The 22,926-nt window shown below is 40.4% G+C and overlaps 1 protein-coding gene across 3 annotated transcripts in view; it reads left to right on the forward strand.

Moving 5' to 3' along the window:
• Nucleotides 1–22,926, forward strand: part of PRKCD (protein kinase C delta) — a 67,852-nt gene that overhangs the window by 39,406 nt on the left and 5,520 nt on the right. For 2 of the 3 annotated variants that reach the window (XM_055803726.1, XM_055803725.1), the window contains 12 exons: nt 1,090–1,289; nt 4,315–4,375; nt 13,257–13,413; nt 14,090–14,121; nt 14,804–14,889; nt 15,254–15,383; nt 15,990–16,090; nt 17,260–17,356; nt 18,829–18,962; nt 20,166–20,339; nt 20,907–20,998; nt 22,528–22,590. In XM_055803726.1, the coding sequence (XP_055659701.1) occupies nt 1,090–1,289; nt 4,315–4,375; nt 13,257–13,413; nt 14,090–14,121; nt 14,804–14,889; nt 15,254–15,383; nt 15,990–16,090; nt 17,260–17,356; nt 18,829–18,962; nt 20,166–20,339; nt 20,907–20,998; nt 22,528–22,590 (1,327 nt within the window). The remainder of the gene's footprint in view (nt 1–1,089; nt 1,290–4,314; nt 4,376–13,256; nt 13,414–14,089; nt 14,122–14,803; nt 14,890–15,253; nt 15,384–15,989; nt 16,091–17,259; nt 17,357–18,828; nt 18,963–20,165; nt 20,340–20,906; nt 20,999–22,527; nt 22,591–22,926) is intronic. The other variant, XM_055803727.1, reaches the window with a different exon arrangement.

The raw sequence follows: 22,926 nt of genomic DNA on the forward strand, positions 1-22,926 counted from the left end.
CTTAGCAGCAAATCGCAGAGGAAAACATGGGGAGGAGGCACGGTGTGCCAGAGTCACTCTGAAGAGCTGGATGTGATTGCTTAGGAGGCAGTATCATTCTGGATGTGTTGATGAGAATACTAAGAGTCCCAGATCTGGAAATACGCTAGTGCTTGTTATAGATGGTGCAATCACCGGCTGTTTTCTGTGCCTCAGGTAAGGGCAGGAAGAAATTAGCTTAACTGGTAACAACGAAGACTGAAGCTGTGTGTTAGAATCATAGACTACCAGGTTGCAAGGGACCTTAAGGATCATCTGGCCCAACCTTTCTTGGCAAGAAGGAAAAAAAAACATCAAATAAGAATTGTGAAGTACTGTAAAACTCCTAAGAAAGCAGTCTGAAGAGATGCTTTTATGGGAGGCTGGGTAAACGTTACAAAAAAAAAAAAATGTTTTTCAGGTCCTGTCAGCCTTTTCCTTATTCTTTAACTACACAAGGTCTGCATGTGCTAGAGAGGACAGATAAGGCCTTGTAATATCTTTTCAAAAATAGCACTCGTGGCAGAGACAGAGTACAATGCCAAGGAGAGTGACTTATGAATAGAAGTGATATGTTGGAATAACTTGGAAGCAGATTAATGAAATGTGGAGCCTTTAATCTCCCAGCTACTGGTTTCAATTTAAAATTGGTCAGTGTAAGACTTACCTTAATTTATCTTATAGTAGTAGTATTCACTCTGATCAGACAGCACATCATGGAGATTTACACCAGGAAGGAGCCATGCATATATATATTCCCTGTCAAATTGTGACTGACTAAACCAGCTTCTGAATTCCAGAGTGGGATTTGTTCCTCCAGGTCTCTCTTGGCTGCATTTTAACATTTTCACTGCCTTTGCATACCCTGTTTGTCAGGGTGAGCTTTGTCTTCCAAGTCATGAATGTTTGAACTGAATATTTAAACTTTGTCCTGACCACAGTGCAGGAAGTAGTAAGTCTGCTTTTGGTTTCAGTAGAGGGAATCTCTCTTTTGTTACGTTTTGTTAAGTTTAAATTCTAGATCTACATTATTTGATTTTACAGCTTCTGTCCTGTTTTTATGGCTTTCAGAGAGAGGAAAAACTCTAGTTCAGAAGAAACCTACCATGTATCCAGAATGGAAATCAACTTTTGACGCCCACATCTATGAAGGACGGGTGATTCAGATTGTTCTCATGAAAGCAGCAGAAGAGCCATTATCTGAAGTGACTGTAGGTGTGTCCGTCCTGGCAGAGCGGTGCAAGAAAGGCAATGGCAAAGCAGAATTCTGGGTAAGGAAGAAGGTTAAGTCCTTGAACTTGCTGACCTAGTTACGTTTCTTTCAAGCTGAATGGGTGCCTTGTGCCTTTTAGACTATGAGTGTTCGATCCCTTCAGCATGTGTGGCAGCACTTGTAAGACAATTATTTTAGCAGGATTTTTAAAGCAGATAATATACAATCAAAGTTCAGGAAATGGACAATAAAATCCATGCATTAGTGTTGAAAGAATGGCATATATCACGTTGAGTGCCTATTTTATAAAGCTTAGCAGTTGTCATGGCAAATAGCAGATGTTTAATCTGGATCTGATCATTGCAATTCATCCAGAGAAAAGGAAAGGTGAACCTTATTCTAAGGCATATAAACTTGGAATTTTATTTTATTTATTTTTACAATAAATTTTAGTTGGCTTATTCTGCTATAATGGGGATCCTTTAATACCCATTTTTGTTATCCTGGTATCTTTTCTTGCTTCTGGATCTCAAACAATTGTTCATACACAAAGTCAAGGTGTATGGCATCTTGCAGAGTGATACTCACAATCGTACTCAGTGTGAATCAGGAGCAAATGACAATCTCAGAAATGTAACAGGGGAGGTAAAGTTAGGGCTTAAGGTAGCTTTAAATTTAGAAATATACGTTTAGTCTAAATGCCAATAGTTATTATTAGTTGTCGAACTACATAAACCCACACAACAGCTTTTAAATAATCATGTATCAATGAATTTCAATTAGCACTATAAACCTCAAATAAATAGAAAATTTAAAATACAGAATATTTTTTATTTTGTACGTCTAGAGAGAGGGGAAAGTACAGAAGCAGGGAGGATCAAAACCCTGAGCCCAGCAATCTGAAATGCCAAATGCTGTTTCATTCATTTAGTGATGTGTTGTGAAGAGCTTTTAATGAATTAAGGGTTTAATGATGTCATCTTTACAAAATCCTATTCTCTAGCTTTCAACTTTCAGACCCAACTGAAGTTGCTGAGATCCTGGCCCAACGAAAAGGGTTGTGAGAATGTGATGAGGCATTATTGTCTCAGAGCTCTATAAAATCCTGAAGCAACTCTAGTGTCCTGATACTCAACGTTTCTGCATATGCAGAAATAAGATTCAGGGAAAAATATCAGGATATCCTATAATTTGGGTAAGAGCTGTCTAGCTAGGTGCAAAGGTGCTATAAATATCATCTTGCCCATCATTCAGTTGTGTGTAAAGCTGTACTCCAGATGGCTTATCCAGAAACGGCATGTGTTTGCTAATACAGGAACTGCCCATCACTGTTTTTGGAGTATAGTTAGTGCTTCTTAAGGAAGTATTTGCTAAATGTGAGCAGATTTCCTTAAGATCTCACACATAGTCTTGTATTCAAAGCCTTCTGGACTAGAGTGTTGTTGAACATGCCCAGAACATGAACCTTACAGGAGAAAACATTGTCACTGGGAGGGCTAAAGCAAGGTGAGCAGGTACTAACAGAGTTCCTGGTTACGTCCAGTTTGATGAGCATCTTGTTTCTCACATGGCTGGCAATGGTGGTTCTTCCTTGGTGGGGGATGCATACATGAACTCTCTTTGGGATCTATGAATGCTTTTCTTGAATGCTGGATATGAATAGGAGAATAGCAGGGGGTGCCCAGTTGTTGCTTAGCTTAGTATGGAAATACTTTGTAAAAAAACCCTCCTGTTCTCTCTTAAGTCCATTTTTTTGCTGGAAATGGCAGGATTTTGCTCAGAGTATGTGCAAATCTATCTCACCGAGCAGATCTCGGAAAACACCTTTCTTAAAGGGGTGCTTGATATTGAAGAGGCTTACAGATTTTGTTAGGTCAGTAGGATCTCAGTGGTTGGTATTCACCTGTTACATTCTGAAGTCATGCGCTTTTTATTCCACACCTTAACTTGAATTCTGAGACAAAAGCAATAGTTCAGAAGAGTAGTTAAAACTAATACTGATCAGTTCTAGTTTTAGTGATCAAATTTAGCCAGTTCAGTGGTCTGAATTCCTCTGCTTATTATCTGTAGAACAGGAACCACGTAGACATCCATCAGCGTTAAACTTCCTCTGTATGACCTCAGTCATGACTTGGACAGCCAGACCATCATGCCCGGCAAAGAGACGTTAGTTTGCTTACTATAGCCCATAAGGTTAATTTTGTGTGTGGGGAAACAGCCCATCAGTAGTAGCTGTAACTGGGGTCTTTGCCTTCTGTAAGCATTGTCGGACAAATGTTTTGAGTGTCAGACCTTGCCTTAAAAATGAAAACTTAGTCATAAACCCAGTAGGATAATGGGATTTGTGGGGATATGTGCACGGGTGTTCTAATGTAATTGTGATTGGTTTGGGTTTCTTTTTCTCCCAAGTTGTATTTACTGTTAACCCAGGGATACTTTGCTCCGTGCTGAAGTGAAGACTGAATCAGACTCCTTCATGCTTAATAGCTTCTTGCTTTTTATTAAGGCAGCATTTTAAGAATTAGCGACTACTTTCTGAGCACAGGGACTGACCTCAGCTGTTGGCTTAAAAGGCATTTGGTTTTGCTGGTCTGTAGAACTTGCCACAGAAACCATATGTAATGGTTTGAGGGGGAAAGGAAAATAAACATTGATGATTACTACTGTTTTTGTGATTACAGGCAACAGTATTTGATATCTGTATGGTTTGTACTCTCAATAAACATATAAAGGATTGTATAGACGTTTTCTTTTAAAACTGGGTTCCTGTGCAAGTTGAGTTTACTAATAGTAAAAACAGAAGCCAACAAACGTCTTTGCAGAAATGGGAAAGGGACATGCAAAACCAGTATGAACTTTGACTGCACTGAACTTTTGGGTAGGTATCAAAGCAATGCAGCCAGCACATTAGTAAAAACAATAGAAAAAAAGCCCCTGAGTCAGCTGCAGCAGTGAGATATGGAAGCAGTTTGTAATCAAATAGTTATTGAATGTTATACTTTGATTCCCTAGAAGGAGCTATTTAAATTCCTGAGAGTTTCAGTCAAATGCATACTTCACTGTTTGTATCTTTTTTTCCATAGCTTGACCTGCAGCCTCAGGGGAAGGTGCTGATGGCTGTGCAGTATTTTTTGGAAGACGCAGGTAATACCAACTGTTATATGAAAATAAAACTTCTTTTCACATTACTTTTGTAGGACACAGGATATAGCTCACAAAAAATCACCTGGTGTACTGAGTGAAATTTTCTAATTTTATTAGCTTGTTTTGTAGGTACTTTTTGTTATGTGGAGTTGTGGCTGGATTTGCTTATTTCTAAATGCCTTTGTGCCTTGTATTGCTGTTGCATTTAGCCACTTCGGGGTTTGTGATGTGTCTGTCCTCGTGTTTTGATGTGATAGAAAAGATACTGAGTTCCTTTTTAGGTGCAAAGAAGTAAAACCTCTTCTTCTAGCTTATGTGGAAAACTTCTTGTGGATTGGAGAACTGGGTCTGAGTTTCCTGGGATTCAGATGCCATACTCACTAATCATGGAAACTGATAGTAGCAATGAGTGAATAGTTAATGTTCTGCCATATCAGTTTAAAAAGTGAACAACCTGTATGTCAGAAATCTACATACACTACCTGCAAAAGAAACTAGGAGGTAAGAGAAGATAATTAATTATGAGGGGGAAAGCTTTAAGTACAGTAATAAAAACAAATATTTTGGCTGGGATTTGTGTATCTGGGGAATCCTTTCCTAAAGAAATTATGTAAACCTCACAACTTGCTTAGCTAGTGGTTAAAACTTTCCTGTACTAGAAGTCATAAAACCATACTAGAAGTCATAAAACCATTATTTCTTGGGAATTGAACTGGTCTGCTGTATTAGCCTGTATTAGTGGTCTTACATGGTTTAATACTGTGTGTTTGTAAACAGTAAGTGGAAAGCATAAGCAGTGAATTTTAAAGCATTGCTGGGATGTTTTTCCCCACAGGTATATAGAGGGAACATAGTTCTGCTCTCATAGAATAAATTAATTGTGAAGGTACCGTACATTTTTGTACCATATGTGCAGTCTGTGTAGCAGTTACTAGAAAAGCTACTAAAGATAGGGTGTGATAGGCAGTAGGTGACATTTCAGAGCTGACATTTTATCTTTGCAATGGCAAAAAAACCAGCCTATATGCTTATTATTTTGGTCTCCTTTAGAAAAGTTAACTTTTTAAAGCAAAATCTCAAAAGATTGTGTGACTCTGAAGAGCGTGTAAGTAAGAGCATTTCTCCAAAGATTAACTGCTCACTGTTTATGTACCAGTAATCCTCTGGTTGGCATTCAGACTGCTGTGAGCCATTATATTAGAAAACCTTTGTCTTGGACTTTGTCGTGGTTTTCCTGTGCAAGGCAGTTTCCTGGGGCAGTGGTACTGTGACAATCTTACCTGTTTAATGAGACATACATCAGTCCATTTGTCCAGGAAATGTAGAAGTTTCTCATCCAAAACCGTATAAACCCAATTTCAATATTCCCTGTTATTATTTGATGAGACTGAAGCATATTTTCTCCTCTCCACACAGACATGAGGAACAGTAGAGATGGTGCAAGTGGAAAACTTCCATAATTTGCTATTAGCTGTTAATAGAAGAATAATATACTTGTGTGTTGGAAGTCCTGAAATAATTGTACCTAGTTATTGATCGAAAGATAGCTACATTGTTCTTGAAATTCTTTTCATTGCCTTTATTAGGGAATGCAGATGGTAGTGAATGAAGCCTAAATACCAAACAGATCATTAAGTCTTGCAATCATACTTTAATTGGTGAGTTAAGATTGGCATGTTAATGCACTTGTTAGACCTTCTTTGCAACAGATTCCTATTTACCTTCTACTGTATAGAAAAACAGTCGCCGGTAACTGAACCACAGAGGCAGTGGAAACTCCCTTTCAAGACATTTATACATCTACATTTTGTAAAGGAAAGTAATTCAATCTGATATTTGCAGTATTCGCATCAAACATCACTACATTCTGTCATGCCCTCCTCAAAATTATAGGCCTCCCTCACGTCCCTATCTGTTATACTGCTAAATAGGCAAACATGGCAGGATTTTTGGCTCGTCATTGCGCTGCTGTAAATGTTTTCTTTAGTTAAATTAGGAGTTAGCAGTCGTAGAGCAGAGAATTTTGTTAGTGAGTTACAAGGATGCTTGTATTAGCTTCCATTCTTCACATTGCTAAAACCCTTAATTAATAGTTGAAAGCTCAGAGACAGTTCACATTCCTTCCTATGCACGTGCCATTTTGTTTTCTGTCCGACACGTCTTTCCATACAGAGCTGTATGGTAGCTGTGTTTCTAAAATACTAAAAAAAGCTTGTTCTGAAACTGGTATTTCAGTCATTCCCTAGTTTATTTGAAGGTATTGCTAACACTGTTAGTATCTTTGAGTTATAGGTGCTACCTTTTGTTTGAAAACCTCCAAGCACTTTGCAGAGGTGACTAATTCTTTCTTTGGCCTGTTTTGCAAACTAAATCTGTTGTTTTTCAAACCTTCCTTCCAAGTAGCAAGCATTTTGCCCTCTTCAGAGGAAACTGCTTTCCTCTGCTCTGCTTCAATGGTAGGCAGCAGTATGGAGAAGTGAATGTGTTATTGCTCCATTATCTGGTTTATTATTAGAGAAATATTTTCACAGAATAAACTGGTATTAAAATTTGCTCCATGATAGGCTACACTGAGACCTTTTTTGTTGGTTTTTTTTTTTTTTTATTGGGGCCTGGGCAGTTAATTTGGGGCTATATATGAAAATTCTTCCCAGTCTTAGAGGTTTTTCTTTTTATTTCTAGACCCTGTAAAACAGGGACCACAGAGCCCTGACTTAGAGCTGTCAAAGAACTTTTTTGTCTTCTGTCCTGTGATTAGAAAATAAGTTTGTGCTGGAAATTTAAAAGTTTTTTATCTGATGTGTGAAACATGAGAACAGGGTATCGACCTCCATTTTCATTTCAGAATCTTTTCTTTCTGCCCCTCCTTCTCTTATTGCAGTATTGAAACTAGGTTATAATTCTGTAAAGCAGCTTTAGTTTTAATAGGTGGGAGTTGCAATACCTTTAATGCTTTGCTTGATCATTGTTTATTCAAATGTCCTTAATGACCTTAGCGAGTAAGAAAACCCATGATCACAGGGGTGGCTTGCTGTACTGCTGAGTGTCCTGTGCAGGGTTAGCAGCTTTGGAGGCTTTTGGAAGTACGTTTGTGTCTTGGGTTTGAATTTGGAATTGCTGTTTCGCTGGCTTCAGCTTCCCGGCAAAAGGGTTAGTGAACACTTTCCTTAAAATGCTATTAGACGTATCAGGAGGTGAGTAATTTGCACGTAAACTTCTGATAGCTCAAGTCTCTGACTTCTGGGAAAGGAACGCTAACCAGAGCGCTGCATCTATTTTGAGGATGTTTTTCTCTGTGCATGTCGAGATTAGTGTTGGGGAAGCATGGGACTTTACATTTTTTTCTGAGGCATCTGTGAAAAATAATCTGTAAATAACAGATTTGCTATCATGGTGTGCATAGTGTATGGGTCTAAATTAAGATTTGAAGAAAGTTTTTCTATGGATGAGGTGTGTTGCAGAAGGGTTGTCACATTATTAGTAAATGATAATGATGAGGGCTGAAAAGCCCAAAGTGGGCCTTTTAATTATGAATGGAGAAGTTGGTGTGATTTAATCATTTAACTGAGAAAATACCATTTCTAGAAATTTGGCAGATGAGATAGTTAATCAGTGACACCTAGCATCTGCTTTAATCTGCATCTAGAAGTGTGATTGCATGACTTTAATAAAAACATTTTCCAGCTTAATTTTCTTAAAAACAAATCAAAGATTTGCAGATGTTCTAATTTCATAAACACAAAGTTGGCAGTGTATTTGGTTGGTAAGGTAGTTAACGTGTTGTGTAGAACAGAGAGAGTTTGATTTAGTTTATATGCTCACGAGCAATTTGACTTAGATGCTGTATTCTTAAAGGTTGGTTTTACTGTCTTTGTGATTTAAAAAAGAGAAACTCTGTTTTCTGGTTTATTCTCTGTTTTACCACAACAAATGAGATACCAGGTATCGCAGAAGCGTTAACCAGAACACTGAAATTTAATATAAAAGACGCTCTGTATGGCTGAGCACAGCCTGTGCTGGCACAGCAGCTTTGCAGATGGTGGAAGTGCTACAAAGACTGCAGTGTGAACAGGCGTTTTTTCTCTCCTGGATTGAAAGGCAAGGCTTGTTAAAACTGGTGTTTTGTTTTAGCACTTTTCTAAAAGACCATTGATTTCGTCAATGCCTGTGAAAGACTAGTTCAGTAGAGTCGTGCTAAAAAGTAGCTGCAGAGCAGTCCACCTCAGTGCTCTGCTACGTGTCGGTCAAAACAGAAGTAGATGCCGGCTCGGTGGCCAAGGCACAACTTCATTCATTCATTCATTTAGAGGATCAGGCGAGGAGCCTGTATCCCGTGGGTGTCCCAGTCTCTGTGCAGAACAGAGCGTGACGTACTTCTAGTTTTTCATACAGTAGGAATGCGTACGCTATCGCAGGTAGCGTACAGACCTTTTTGTAAAGATGTCGCTAAGTTTATAGCGCTGTTTCTGATCGCTGGTGCTAAAGCCTGTAGTATAACTGCTTGGGGCCAAGGCAGGTAATTTTAGACTGTGCCAGCTTTGAGAGCAAGTGGTATTGGCTTCTACAACAGCAAATTATTGGTATTGCTACTTAAACGCCAGCAGTGTAAAATCTGCAATTATTGAGAACGGAGGAAATGGTTTAAAGAAAAAGAGTGAGAAGTACATAGCAATATTGGTACTCTGCCTGTAGATGAAACATCGTGATGATCACAAAACCAAAAATTATTTAACATGGCAAGTTCATGACACAGAAACCTAGATTTTCAGGAAAATTGTATTTCTGTAAATTGTTTGTTGGTGGGGTTTTGGTTGGAGGATTTTTTGTTTGTTTTTGTGGGTTTTTTTGGACAGATGATCTGTAAGCAATCCCCTCCAGGACCAGGTTAAAGAGCAATTTTCCCTTGAGACAGTTCATACCAGGAAAGCGTCCTTTGTGAGAAATAAGCTTTCCTTTTTAATGATTGCTCAATGAGATTAATATTTTTCCTGACGTGAAGGTGCGCTTAACTTTCAAACAAAGCCAAGTGCAAGGCTGTAGAATGGCAGAAGGAGACACTGAGTAGAAGTGTTTGTGGGTTTTGTAATTTATTATAAAGTTTCAGGCAAATCTCAACTTGAGCAGCCAGTTAGCTCAGAAAATACTTTGCCTGTCCCGGTTCTCAGTTTCTGACAGTAGTACTGTTATCTTTCCTCTGTTCACAAACAGAACTGTGAAATGAGCAAGTTAAAATGAAAAATGAACTCTGAAGATGGTAAATAATTTTTCTGTTCTTCCTTTTAAAAAATCTAGTGGGGTTATTCTGAAGGCTGTTTCCTTTTGTCCTTGAACTTTGGAGGTTCAGTTGAGACAATTTGAATCTCACCTTGGGGTTTATTACGCTTCAGCACAGTCCTAGCAATATTGTTTTAGCAAATGTTTTCCAGGCTATGGATTGCATGTTATGTTAAGTGGCTATAAGGACTGTGAAATATTCTGAGGGCCTGGTGCTGCAATTAAATAGTGTCTACGGCGGTGTGTTTACAGCACTTCTGGAGAACTGCCCTGCCGATTCACAGGCATGCTTAATGGTTTCTTAACGAATATATGGCACCGAGGAGTTCTGGGTGCTTTTGTCAGGCCAGCTGCAGGTTTTGGGACCTTGAAATACGTGAACAGTGTCAGTGATAAATATTAACCACAGTTCTCAACAGAGGAAATAAATTGTGTTTAGTGGTGTGTGCTGGGTCCAAAATGGTTGCTTTCAGGTCCGGGCTGCAGAGATTGCCTGGATTCTAGTTGCTAATTCAGCTGTTTTGTACATGACTCTTCCTGATCGTGTGCTGGCCCAGAACAAGCGTTTCATCTGTGGAAAACCTGGCTTGCTCGGAAGGGGAAGCAAAGGCTTTCCCTTTGTGTTTCTTCCTTCCCGCCCCATCCCCACCCTGCATCCATACAGTTGTTGGGACAACTGTTAATTCTCTTTGCATCTTGGAAGTAAAGCCTTTATTCCCCAGTTGAGTCCATGGTTGGCTGAACTTCTTAAAACTTTTCTGGAGCAATACACATGTAAAGGTAATTTACACGTTAAAGAGAACTTGTTAAACATGCCCATAGTAAATTGAAAGGAACTATACTATCGTTTCAGAGCCATCTCTGCTTCAGGTGCACTTGACTTACAGCTGCTGTCCAAACCTCTCAGCTTCTTCTGAAGCATACAAAAATATTTTTAGCTAAACTTTGATGTATTGGTTGGTTTTGGCAAAGGTATTAAATAAGGCAGCTGGCTGTGAAGACACTGTGTTCTCACAGGCAGAGTTTAAGTTTTGCTGTGCTCAAGGATTCTTCACAGTTAAGGTATGTTTAAGGAGAGTGGGGTTTTCCCTTTTTCTTTGTGCAAACTGGTTGATTAGTTTATTAACTATCCTCTCAAAAAAGTAGAAGCCAGTCTCACATATATCTATTTTGATATCGGTGTTCCAGACAGGGAGGAAACCCCACAGTTTCCCATATCCTGATCAAGTTTTGTCAGGCTTTTGCGCACAATATCAGTGACACTAACTTGCTACAAGTATTTCAGCATGAGGAGAAGCCACGTCTTGTTCACCTGGTGAATCCTGTTAGTTCCTCACCGAACACTCGCTTTGCTTGTGTTGCAGACTTTGGGTAGGCTTTCGTCCCTTAATCTGCTCCATCACAGGTTATGTCCTCAGTATACATGCTATAAAGCAACACGCCTTCTCTGCTTTGTTGTTGTTACTGATTAAATCACCCTTATGAACACGTCCTTTTCATCAGCAAACAATATGAAGTATTACTGACTCTCAACAACCTTGTTTTCCTTGCACGCACATTTCAGTGTGCGGTTTCCCTGAAGCATTTAAGGACCAGTGGGTGAGGTCTGTGTATTTGCTCAGCAGGATTGAACAAAGAGATAGTACTATTTGCAGACTGAGGGGCTGAGGTGCAGCAGCTGATGGGAGTTTTTGTTGGGTGAACTCAGTAGCTTGTTTGGCCAGCAGAAATGAATCCTGTTCCTGGAGGAGAAAAGGTAACTCAGTGGCATACGTAGTGCCAGGGTGTCACAGTGCACGTTGCAAGCTCTTTTCAGGGGGAGGCAGGATGGGTTTTTCTCTGAACCAGATGGCCAGTTTCTCAGAAAAGTGCATTAATACCTAGTGGTAAAACCCAGGGACCTTTTTTGATCTTTCTTTTCACTAATATGCTTAATCTTTCCTTAGTATCTGAGCTAATGTTGTCCTTTCTTTTCGAAGACAGTACATGCTGCTGCAGTCTGGCTGCTGTTGGCTGTGACTGATAAATCAGTCCAGGATACTCAAAATGGTATCTAATGATAGATTGTGTTCCAGGTTCAGCAGTCTGTTGGAATAGCAGTGACGGCAGCCAGCTAATAAAATGACAAAACCCAAGCGCAGCTAGCAACAAGAAAAACAGAGCTCCCGGGTAGCTTTGTAGTAAGCTCAGGCATTGAGGTTAGTGTGACTTGGCAAAGGAAATAAATCTGTTTCTATCAGTATAAAAAGCAAAGCTCCCACTGACATTGACAAAAGGCAGCAATGCAATACAGCAACTAAAACCCGATTGTACTGACAGTGGGAAAAGTGCCCCTCTGCATTTTTCCTTACTCCGTTGTTGTGGAAACTCCCCCCTGCAAACAGCAATCTCCTGCTACCTTAAACTTCGCAGCACTTTCAACCTCTCAACCATGTCCGTGTTTCTTCCATGTCATCATTCCAGACAGGGACTGACAAGCTGCTGGCCAGAGCTGATACACTCAGCAGTTGATCAGCTCCTTGTTGCTGATTCAAATGTTTTATCTTTTCCTGCTGGATGGGATTGTCCCTCAGCAGCTCCTCTCTATTGACAAGAAATGTTTCCTTGGGTTTAATTACCAGTTACCCAGTCTCTCTTGATATACCTTCATGGAGTTACCTCTGTTACATACTCCTATTATTTTCAAAATGTAAAAGACTATGTAGTTCGAGTTGTGGCTGAAAGATGGAGACACAAAATACTAATTTTTGTAAGAGAAACTCTGAAGCTTCCTTGGAAATGAGTGGAAATAACTGTAACCTCTAATGAAGGACCTATATTGAGCCAGCTGGACTCAGAGCTTGAGAATTTTTTTGTTATTTCTTGGCTAATGCTATATGTAATTTCTATGTAACATAGTATTAGATGCTTCAGTGTATACTATAGTATGTACTACTATTACTGTAGTATTATACAGTACTATATACTGTAACCACGTGGGGGCTAGGAGGGGAGAGGAATGAGACTGAGACATGTTTGAGATAGAGCATCAACATTTTGAGATAGCTTAACGGAAAAGTTGAAAATCTCATTTGTCCTCTATGCTTAATGATCCTGGAGGCATGAAGAGACACATCTTACAGTGGTGTGGTCCTGTGGTAACTCAGGAGGTCCCTGCAGCGCTTCACCTGCCTCTCTGCTGTAGTCCTGGTTCAGGAGGGCACATGAGGTAGCATCATGAAAAGGCTCCTGCTGAAGCAGACCCTCCTGCTTCTGATAAAAATGTTTATTTCTCTTGCACATAAATCACATGATGTAGAGGAGCTTATATTTTTTCCAGAAACAACTGTGGCTGTCATTTCTTTAGCAAGACTGTACTCCATTCCTGCTTCTGCCTCCCAGCTCACTTGCTGAAGGCTTCTGCTGAAGGAGCAGGAGAGGGTGGCGCTTGCAGACCGGGACAGGGACCACCTTCGGAGCAGTGCGTGCCTGTCTTCCATCCTGGCTGGACTGAAAGTCTGCAGAGTGCAAATGTAAAATAAAGAGCAAGACAAGTCTGAAACGGGAAAACAAACTGAACTTTTTGGAGAAGCAAATATTAAAGTGTGTCATCTTGTCTCCCCCCTAGACTGCAAACAGTCAATGAGGGAAGAGGAGGGGACAGTAACTATCAACAGGAGAGGAGCTATCAAGCAAGCCAAAATCCACTACATCAAAAATCATGAGTTTATTGCTACCTTCTTTGGACAACCTACCTTTTGCTCCGTCTGCAAAGACTTTGTGTGGTAAGAAGGAAACCTTAAGCTTCCCCTTGTTCTGCCAGGAGCCAAATAATTGCAAAATTCGCTTCCTGTAAATTCATCTGTGTTGGGAAATTGAAATTATGTATTTACTAAGAGTAATACCTAAGACAATACTCTTAGTAAATACATAATTTCAATTGTGTTGTCTCTTTCACGTTAAAAATAGAACTTGAACATTTTTGCCCCTGAAATTATGGGCAAAAATTCACTAGCATCAAGTGAGAGCTGACCCGTAATCAACAGCAGCTCTTTTCACAAGAGAATGAGATGGGTGGATCTGAGAAAATAATGCTCAAACTTTGAGATGTGAAGCAGCTGACAGCAGAGTAGAGACCCATAGAGAGCAAGAAGCTGGATCCCTCTCACGGTAAGGCCATTTTCATAGTAAGTCGGATCAGGAGGATTTCCCATGTGATTGAAACCTTGTCTTTTCTGCGTTTCCCTCCTAATATGCTGGTCTATCAAAACACCCTGCTTTCCTAAGACAGAGGATTCTGAATAGCAGAATTTAGACCAATTGATTAATTGGAACAAATATTCCCATAGACAAAGGATCGATTGGTTTACATTGTAAAAATAAAAAATGAAAAAACCATGCACACCTTTTATTCCAGCAAACATACATTTTTAATCTCCTTCTTTATAATTTGTTTTTCAGGGGACTCAACAAGCAGGGATACAAATGTAGACGTAAGTTGATTCTTACCTTTTTCTTGTACTACTTTTCACGTGAAACTGTAGGTCTAATAGTTACTGTTGAAAAAATCTTCTGTAAATATGCATGGCACAGTGCACCATCACCACAGGTAGTAGTAGATGTCAAACATCAGTTTTGCATGATAACCTAAGGCCATCTGATTATGATTCCTAGCTGAGTTTTCAGTATCAAGATCTAGACTTTGCTATTCTCTTAAGTGTGTAACGCTGTTGAAAACTGGCACTTATTTATGACAGCAGTTTTTTTGTGAAACCTTTTCTAAAATGTATTACAACTATTGAGGGGTTTCAGCTGAATTGAAAGTCACTTTTGACTTAGCACAGGTCTCTGCATTACTCCTAACAGTAGGGGAGATATCAAAGGGTAAAACTAAAAAGCTTAATATTGTCCCTCTGTTATCAAAAGCTGGTGGCCTTACCTAATAGGGGCAGATTTAGTTTAGAAACAGAGTTTATGATAAAAGAAAATGGAGGCAATCAGCTTAAAAAAGATAATCATCTCGATAGAAAAGAAACATTTTGGTGTATATAGTATGATAGAAACGAGCGTGGCTTTCACATTATGCTATGAAAAGCCTCATGCTATGAACACCTCATCCTGTGTATTTATTATCTGAAGAAATATTTTCTTTTTTTTTTTGTGCTTGTCTTGAAGAATGCAATGCTGCTATTCATAAGAAATGTATTGATAAAATCATTGGGAGGTGTACTGGTACTGCAGCCAACAGCAGAGACACAATGGTAAGAGCTGGCACGATATCTTTAGAGTGTAATTATATAATGAAACACTCCTGAACTAACAAAACCTTGTATAGAAATAGCCAAGTCCGTTTGGGAGGTGCTTGGCTATGCAACCCAAGGTACTGTCTTCTCTTGAAGACTGCATGTAACCTGTGGTGGATGAAACTCTCAAGCAAGAGTAGCAGTTCAAAGCCCTGCAAGGGGGTCATTTTTGATGGGCAGATTCCTTCCCTGCTGGATGAGGGATGTTAATTCTGGGGTGTGCGAGATAAAATTGTTGTAGCTTTGTAACACCTAAGCAGTTTTCTGTAAGAAGCTGCTTGTGGTTTGGGTAGAGTGCCTCAACCCCTGTCCCCGTCCTCAGTTTCAGAAGGAACGTTTCAACATAGACATGCCTCATCGCTTCAAAGTTTACAACTACATGAGCCCTACCTTCTGTGACCACTGCGGCAGCCTGCTCTGGGGGCTGGTCAAACAAGGACTCAAATGTGAAGGTATGGAGGAGCAGGGAGGGCAGCTGGGACCTCTCCATGCTTTTCCAGCGTTCCACCCCCTGCTACACACTGTGCATTTCTGGATGTGCTATATAGAATGGGATTCATCTCATCCGTGCGTGGTTGAAAAAAGCTTTTGTCCTAGAGAGAGTCAAATAAGCACCTGGCTTGCGTGACAGCTCAGCCAAGGTGATGAGCTTCTAATGGAGTCAGAAAACATGCTGCGGAGGTGTAATCCTGAGTATAATCAGAATCACTACTTTGGGAATAGCTGAAATTTGGTGACTCTGAGTCAAGGTAGCACCTAAAGTGTATTTAAAGTGTTTACTCTAAATACTGCTTTTCTAATTATCCCACAAAAAGACAAGATTATTGTAACAGATTTTGAGAATAAAGTAACATTTTCAGGTTTTTTCCTTTCGAACAATTTTTGTAGATTCCATTGAGTTGAAGATTAAAATTGCAGTTTTATTAACAATGACAGATCCACGTCCAGTCTGGGCTTTTAACAAGGTTTCTGAGCTGCCCAGAGAAAGAGCCCTTTTTGTCTTAAAGTTGGACAGTATTTTCCTGGTGGTTGTATAATCATCTTTACGTTTCTTTTAGAATGTGGCATGAATGTGCATCATAAATGCCAGAAGAAGGTGGCAAACTTATGTGGAATAAACCAGAAGTTGCTAGCTGAAGCTTTAAATCAAGTTAGCCAGGTATGCTTTGTTGCCGTTTGTCAGGTAATTAGTTGTTTCCAGGCTTTTGGGGCTTCTACTTCGTCTTTTCCATATCACTTTTATGGGAAACTGAATTTGAAAAGGTTTTCTCTTTTTAATGTGACCCATAAAGAGACTAACAAGTCAGTAGCCTAAAGTTGAAATGAGGGAGTGCAGGGGTGTGGTGGAAATCCCACCTAACAGAGATTTTTTTAAAAAAAAGGTGTGTGTGGTTTCCTGAAATCCAGCTTTGTTCTGTGGTGCCAAGGTTATTCTTTCCCTTTCTGTTTGTTTAAACTGTGGTATCATAACACTGAAGTCTGTTTTTCCATGCTTCAACTTTAGAATTCCACTTGAATGCTAAAATTAAATAAATAAGCAATATACCAGATATCCTCAATTTTTGTTAATCTGGGATATACACACAGAAAACACCCCTGGAATTGACACTGGCCCCATAGTTTTACATTGTTCGTCTCCTGCTGCAGCCTGGCTGTCTGTTGTGGTCGACTTCTGACTTGCAAATAAAGATTCAGACACAAGCTCTGAAATAAAATAGGAAAATGTATCACAAAAGCCAACAGTACTTCCTCTGAGCTGGGTGTTCCTAAGCTTTCACAGGCTATTTACTTTGAAAACAGTGAGAGCTGTTGCGCCAGCTCTTATAACACAGAAAAGCTTGGATCTTTTCATTACTAAAATTTGATCTCAGGGGTCTTCCATACATATAATTTGTTTCCTTGTGCTCAAGGCGGATGTCACACACAGATATGACTTCAGCATGTCTAACATGACAGTGATTTCTATCTCCTCTTTCAAATGAACACGTGTCCAAGGGTACATTTCCCACAGTTCAAGTTCTTCCCGCTGTGGATTCAAACCATTATACCTTTAATAATTTTGCAACAAACAAATACAGCATAGACGGTTCAGGAATTTCAATGACTTATTTTCTTGCAGTGAAGGAAGAGCAATGGGCTGATCTGGAGCTGTAAAGAATATGGCTAAATAGTCTATGAACCAGACTTCTTGAGAAAAGATATGTACTAGGGGTTAATAGTCAAATAGAAAAGTATGTCCTGTCATCATGTTACATTTAACAGCTATTGTTACCAGTATTTCTGAAGTAATAACGCAAATATAATTTCTGCTGTTCCTCTCCTCCTCAGAAATCTACACGAAGGTCTGATTCTGGATCTGTAGAAAGTGTCGGTATTTATCAAGATTTTGATAAGAAACCTAGGGCTCCAGGAGGAGACACAACAGGTGAGAAAAACTACAGTGTTTTAATTTGGCCATCTACCTATGGGACTACACAAGCTAACAATCGAAGTATTTATTCATTCTTACCTTGTATTAGGCAATTTTTTTTGTAATAAGCACTGTTTAAAAAAAAAAAAAAAAAAAAAAGCACGTATTTCTTTTTACCTTCTCCCAGCCACACAAAATGCTTACGTTACAAATACCTGTTGTTTGTAGTCCATGAGCCTGCTCACCTTTCTGCAAAATGCTTGCCTTGCTCACCGCAGTGCAGTTCCCCACAATGGGACCGGGGCATGCCTCGCTAACCAGACGTGCGCTACACGCTTCCCTCCCTCCTGTAACTGAAATGCCGTGCGCGTTGTTAATTCCATCAATTTGTTCACAAACCATTAGAAACCAATGACAAGTGCTATCTGTTTGAGGATGTAAGTAGCCAAAATACTACTTGAGATTAAATGGCTGAGATAGTTTAAGTAGTGCCTGGAATCCTATCTCCACAGGTTCAGACTAAGGTTTTGTATTTGTTTTTTACTATTGCTAAAGAATTCTGGCATCGTATAAGCCTTATTTTTGTAACGGCTAACCTGTGATAATTTATGCAGAAATAAATGCAACAGTACAAGTAACTTTTTACCGGATGGAAATCACCAGGCTCAGTAAGAGATGATGTGTGGGTTTGGAGTGGTACAGGATTTTCTATATTCATCCATACGTTGAACTAATTCTGTTCAAATGCCCAGTAAGAAAATTATTTTTGTATTATTTATCGTACTTGATCCAGTTTGCTAGGCAGAGGGGGGGAAAAAATCAAACTACTCTTGCAGAGGTGGTTTGGGTTAGTACTAAGTCAGGGAGCAGCTGCTGTGATTCCTCCCTGGGTCATCACAGATGCTGGGCAGCTTATGGGGCATGCACGGTATCATCTCATGATTATCATCAGTGTCTTGTTAGTGACCCAGCAGATCTATGCAGTGGAGGTCAAAAAAAAGTACAGTTAATAATTTTAGGATATAATTGGGATTAACCTGTATGATCACGCTGCTGAGGCAGCATTGGGCATAAATCATGTTTTTATTATGGCCTCTCTGCTTAGGCTGAGGGACTATCCTCTTCTGCTAAAGGAAGATAAATAATTTGTTTACAAGCAATCCTTGTCAAGTATCTTTCTCTCCAAATTATGCCCTATATCTTAGTCATAGGGGAAAGTAAGGTCCTTTGATTGTTTCTGATACGGGGTTTAAGCAATACTTAGGCATTATAAAAATCAGATTAAATTCAAATCCAACACTACCAAGTATGCTTGAGTAATTTAAACTGTATTATAAACTACAGGAGTTGACCCTTATGTTTAGATTCACCAGTGTTCCAGCAGCGGATGCATTGAAATAGCATGTCAGTACTTAATTCTTAGCGGGGGATCTGAGTCATGCAGTATTTCTGTGTATATTGAACTTTAAACTCCCTGTTTCGATTAGCAGATAACAGTGAGTACGATAAACTCTGGGAGGGAAGCACAGCCAAGACAGCATCGCGAATTGCAAGCAGGAGGAAATTCAACATAGACAGCTTTGTCTTCCATAAAGTACTAGGGAAAGGAAGTTTTGGAAAGGTATGTAACAAACTTAATAGACCTTAAGGTGACTGCCTTGCTTGATCTTTGCAATGTGATGGGCTATTTCGATTAACCGTAAAGGTCTTACAGTGGCTTGGGTAGAGGTTGCTGCACCTCGATCCTGTGTTCAGTTTCGGGCCACTCACTTCAAGAGGGACATGTAGGTGCTGGAGCGTGCCCAGAGAAGGGCAACGGGGCTGGTTAAGGGTCTGATGCACAAACCTTTGAGGAGCAGCCGAGGGCACTGGGGTTTTTCAGCCTGGAGAAAAGGAGGCTCAGGGGGAACCTTATTGTGCTCTACAGCTGCCTGACAGGGGCTGTAGGCGGGGGTGGGTGGGTCTCTTCTCCCCAGTAACAAGCAACAGGACAAGAGGAAACAGCCTCAGGTTATGCCAGGTGAGGTTTAGATTGGATATTAGGAGAAAAATTTTCATGGAAAGGGTGGTCAAGCACTGGCACAGGCTGCCCAGGGAGGCGGTGGAGTCACCATCCCTGGAGGTATTGAAGAAACGCATAGATGCGGTGCTTAGGGACATGGTTCAGTGGTGGGCTCAGCAGTGCTGGGTGAACGGTTGCCCTTGTGATCTTAAAGGTCTTTTCCAACCTAAATGATTCCATGATTCTATAATCTTTTAACAGAATCAAATATAGCCTTCTTTGTCAAAGAAACTAGAAATTCATTGCCTGAATCTTATCTAAACTCAAGTGATTCATAATGCAGAACAACTTTTCAGGATTTAGTGTCGAGGCAGAGGAGTGGCCCCTCAGGCACCACAGTGCAAAGGGTTGGGGTTTCTTGCATGCTCTGTGTAGAGAGCACCTCCGTGCTCCAGCACAGCGGCAGGGGGAGACGTGGGGGAGCAGCATGACCTCCACAGAGCCTGTCCACGACTGTCTGTGAAACTACAGCTGTAGTGAAGGAACAGGCTTTACGTGCCTTCTGTTTATATGCTCACAAAACATTGACAGAAAAACTGCCCTGGAAGCTACTGTGCCTGTGTTCTGTGGTCCTTGAGCCCTGTCTCCTCACCTCTGTGCCTAACAACTTCACCTTCCCAAAACTCACTTATCTTTCCCATTTAAACGTTTTTCCTAATTGTCATTGCACCTGCAATAAACACCTTTGGCTATCCTTTACTGATGCCATCAGCAACACTCTTCCCTATGTGTGGTGTAATCTCATCTTCTGTTTTTCTGTAGGTTCTGCTTGCTGAGCTGAAAGGGAAGAATGAATTCTTTGCTATCAAAGCTCTGAAAAAAGATGTGGTGCTAATTGATGACGATGTGGAATGTACCATGGTGGAAAAGCGGGTACTCGCACTTGCGTGGGAAAATCCATTTCTCACACATCTTTACTGCACATTTCAGACAAAGGTAAGAAAAAGCCCATTGGTGTAATCAACACAACAGATTTACTCCTCTAATGGATGTTGTTAACAGCAGTCAAGTGAAAGTAACATAGTGCTGCAAGAATTAAATTTCCTTTTCTTGCGCTCTGTGCAATAGTTCACAGGCCTTGTGGAAAGTAAATATGAGCGTGACCCCCCACATACATTGATGAGAACAGAATAAGATCAGAAAAACATCTATGCCATCTGGAATAAAGGGCAGTTTAATTTAAATCCTTGATCTGTGCTTTACCCTCGGTGAGGGGGAAAAAGGGTGACTCTCACAGGTAGAAGTCAGTAAGTCTATTTAAACGTGTATTTTTATAAAGTCTAGAAACCCATAGAGTGCAAGACCAGCTATTTAGCTTTACAATACAAGACCAGGGTACTTGACTCTGTGGGAGCCTCATACACTCCTAGGGGTGCATGAAATAGATAAATACTTCAGGAGCAGAGCAAAATAGCTGCTCGGTCCCCAGCAGGCACGTCGCTACTTCATACGTGGCTGCAATAACATCCGTAACTTTTCCATTCTCTGGTTACTTGCAAACAGGATCATTTGTTCTTTGTTATGGAGTTCCTGAATGGGGGAGACCTGATGTTCCACATACAAGACAAGGGGCGTTTTGATCTCTACAGAGCAACGTAAGTCCACAACCCTTCATTCCTTATCTCCATTAATTATTTCGGTCTCTGTGGTTTTACTACTTCTAGTTCTGCACCACTTACCCGCACTCAAGTTTCAGTGGCTGATGATTGAGAAGGTATTTCTAGGCACTGGTTGAATACAATGAAGAAGCTCACTTAATGATGTGTGGAGTTAGGTTTTCTTAACTTACATAGCAGTGTGGTGTTTTACTTTACTTTATGGGATGCTTGTACCTAGAGATGCCAAGTAAACTGCAACATGATTCAGCAATGAAAAGCAAGTAGTACATCTTCCGTGCCCTTTGGGACAGTATTTTTGTGGCAAAATTGGAAAACAGCATGAGGGGGGGGAAAAAAACCCCAACACATTATTTACTAGTATTGCTAAGTTGACATGATAGTATGGAAGGATAACCTGTACGTTCCCCAAGAGACTAATAAAGCGGGTCAGCACTTTGTTTAGCAAGTGCGATTGTGTCAGTTACCTACAGCTTAAAGATCACTGGAGCTGAAGACTTAAAAGATGCAAAAATACTGTATTATTGTTACTTTACCTATCGTAGTATTTTTAGGTTTAGGTCAGTTTCTACCTCTTTAACCAAAAAGCACAAGGGTTTTAATTGTGTCATTGAATGGGTGCATGCAAGACCCTAAAAGTAACAGCGCAGGGTAGCGGACCTACCTGTAAGCACCAGTGCTATTGTATAACCAGGCTGGAAAACTACTGCTGTTCCTGCGCACTAGGGAGCACTGGGTGGGATTGGATCAAGGGGTCTGGCATAAATAATGGCTAGGTAGCAGCCAGGGTCCTAGGTGAGGGCAAGCTCCCTTCCCACTCTCCCCAGCAAAAATCTGGACAAAGCCCCTCCAGCTTACCTGCATTCTACCAAAAATCTGTGCATCTGGCAGCCTCTGTACCTATTTCTGAAGTTTTGGGTCAACATTCATTTTGCTGTACAGAAGTGGAAATAGTTTTGTATTTGCTCAATTAAAAATACATTTCACAGGTGGGGAGAAACATTCTTACAGCATTTTCCTTCCTATCCTCTGGATTATCACCTCCCTTTTTTGAGGAGAATGCCCTTGAAGAGATGCTAAATTTGCAGTCTGTCTGCTGCAGCTGGGCAGATGCAGAGAGAGATAGGCAAGGTGTGTGCCCAGTCCCTCCTAAAGCAGTCCTGTGAGCACCGAGCTCCCAATAGCTGCCCTGCAAAAAGCATGTGTATATCACTAGAAATGTGCAAAGACAAAGGGACAGACAGCATTCCTCGTGGAAGTGGAATGAAGCCGTTAAGGCAAGTTGCTGTCTGTCCCCTCTGCTGTTTGGTATTAGATACTACAGATGCTTGGTGAGGGGATCAACTTGTAGATCGCAGCATCCAGCTATATAAATACCAATATATTTAAGGAAGCATACAGTACTTCTCACTCCATGAAGAGATGCTTACAGCAGCTCTTTTGGCCAGCTGCATTGACTATGTTTTAACTGAGCAAGACAGCTTAAAAAAATGTTTTGGTCTTTTCAGGTTTTACGGAGCTGAAATTTTATGTGGTCTACAGTTTCTTCACAGCAAAGGCATTATTTATAGGTGAGTACCAGCTAGCTCCAGTGTGGGACCTGTGAGTTCTCTCAGCCCTTTGTGCATCTCTGAATTACTGATTGATGTAACAAGTGCAAGCTGTCAGAGATGCGATGTAATTCCAAGGGCATTAACATGCCTGAGAGACATCTATATCGGTGTCTTTTCCTTGGCAACTAGAATGGTGAAAAGTTATTTATGTTACACAAAAGCAGTTTTGTTTCAGTTATTTTTAAACACTGCCTTCAGATCGTGGGTCTATTTAGTTTGGAAGCAAGGGAGAGGGTCCTTGAGGCTCTCTGTTCCTACTGGCCGTGTAAAAACCACTGAGGTAACAGTTGTCTG

This window comes from Falco peregrinus, chromosome 5, assembly GCF_023634155.1.
Source record: "Falco peregrinus isolate bFalPer1 chromosome 5, bFalPer1.pri, whole genome shotgun sequence".
Taxonomy (NCBI): Eukaryota; Metazoa; Chordata; class Aves; order Falconiformes; family Falconidae; genus Falco; species Falco peregrinus.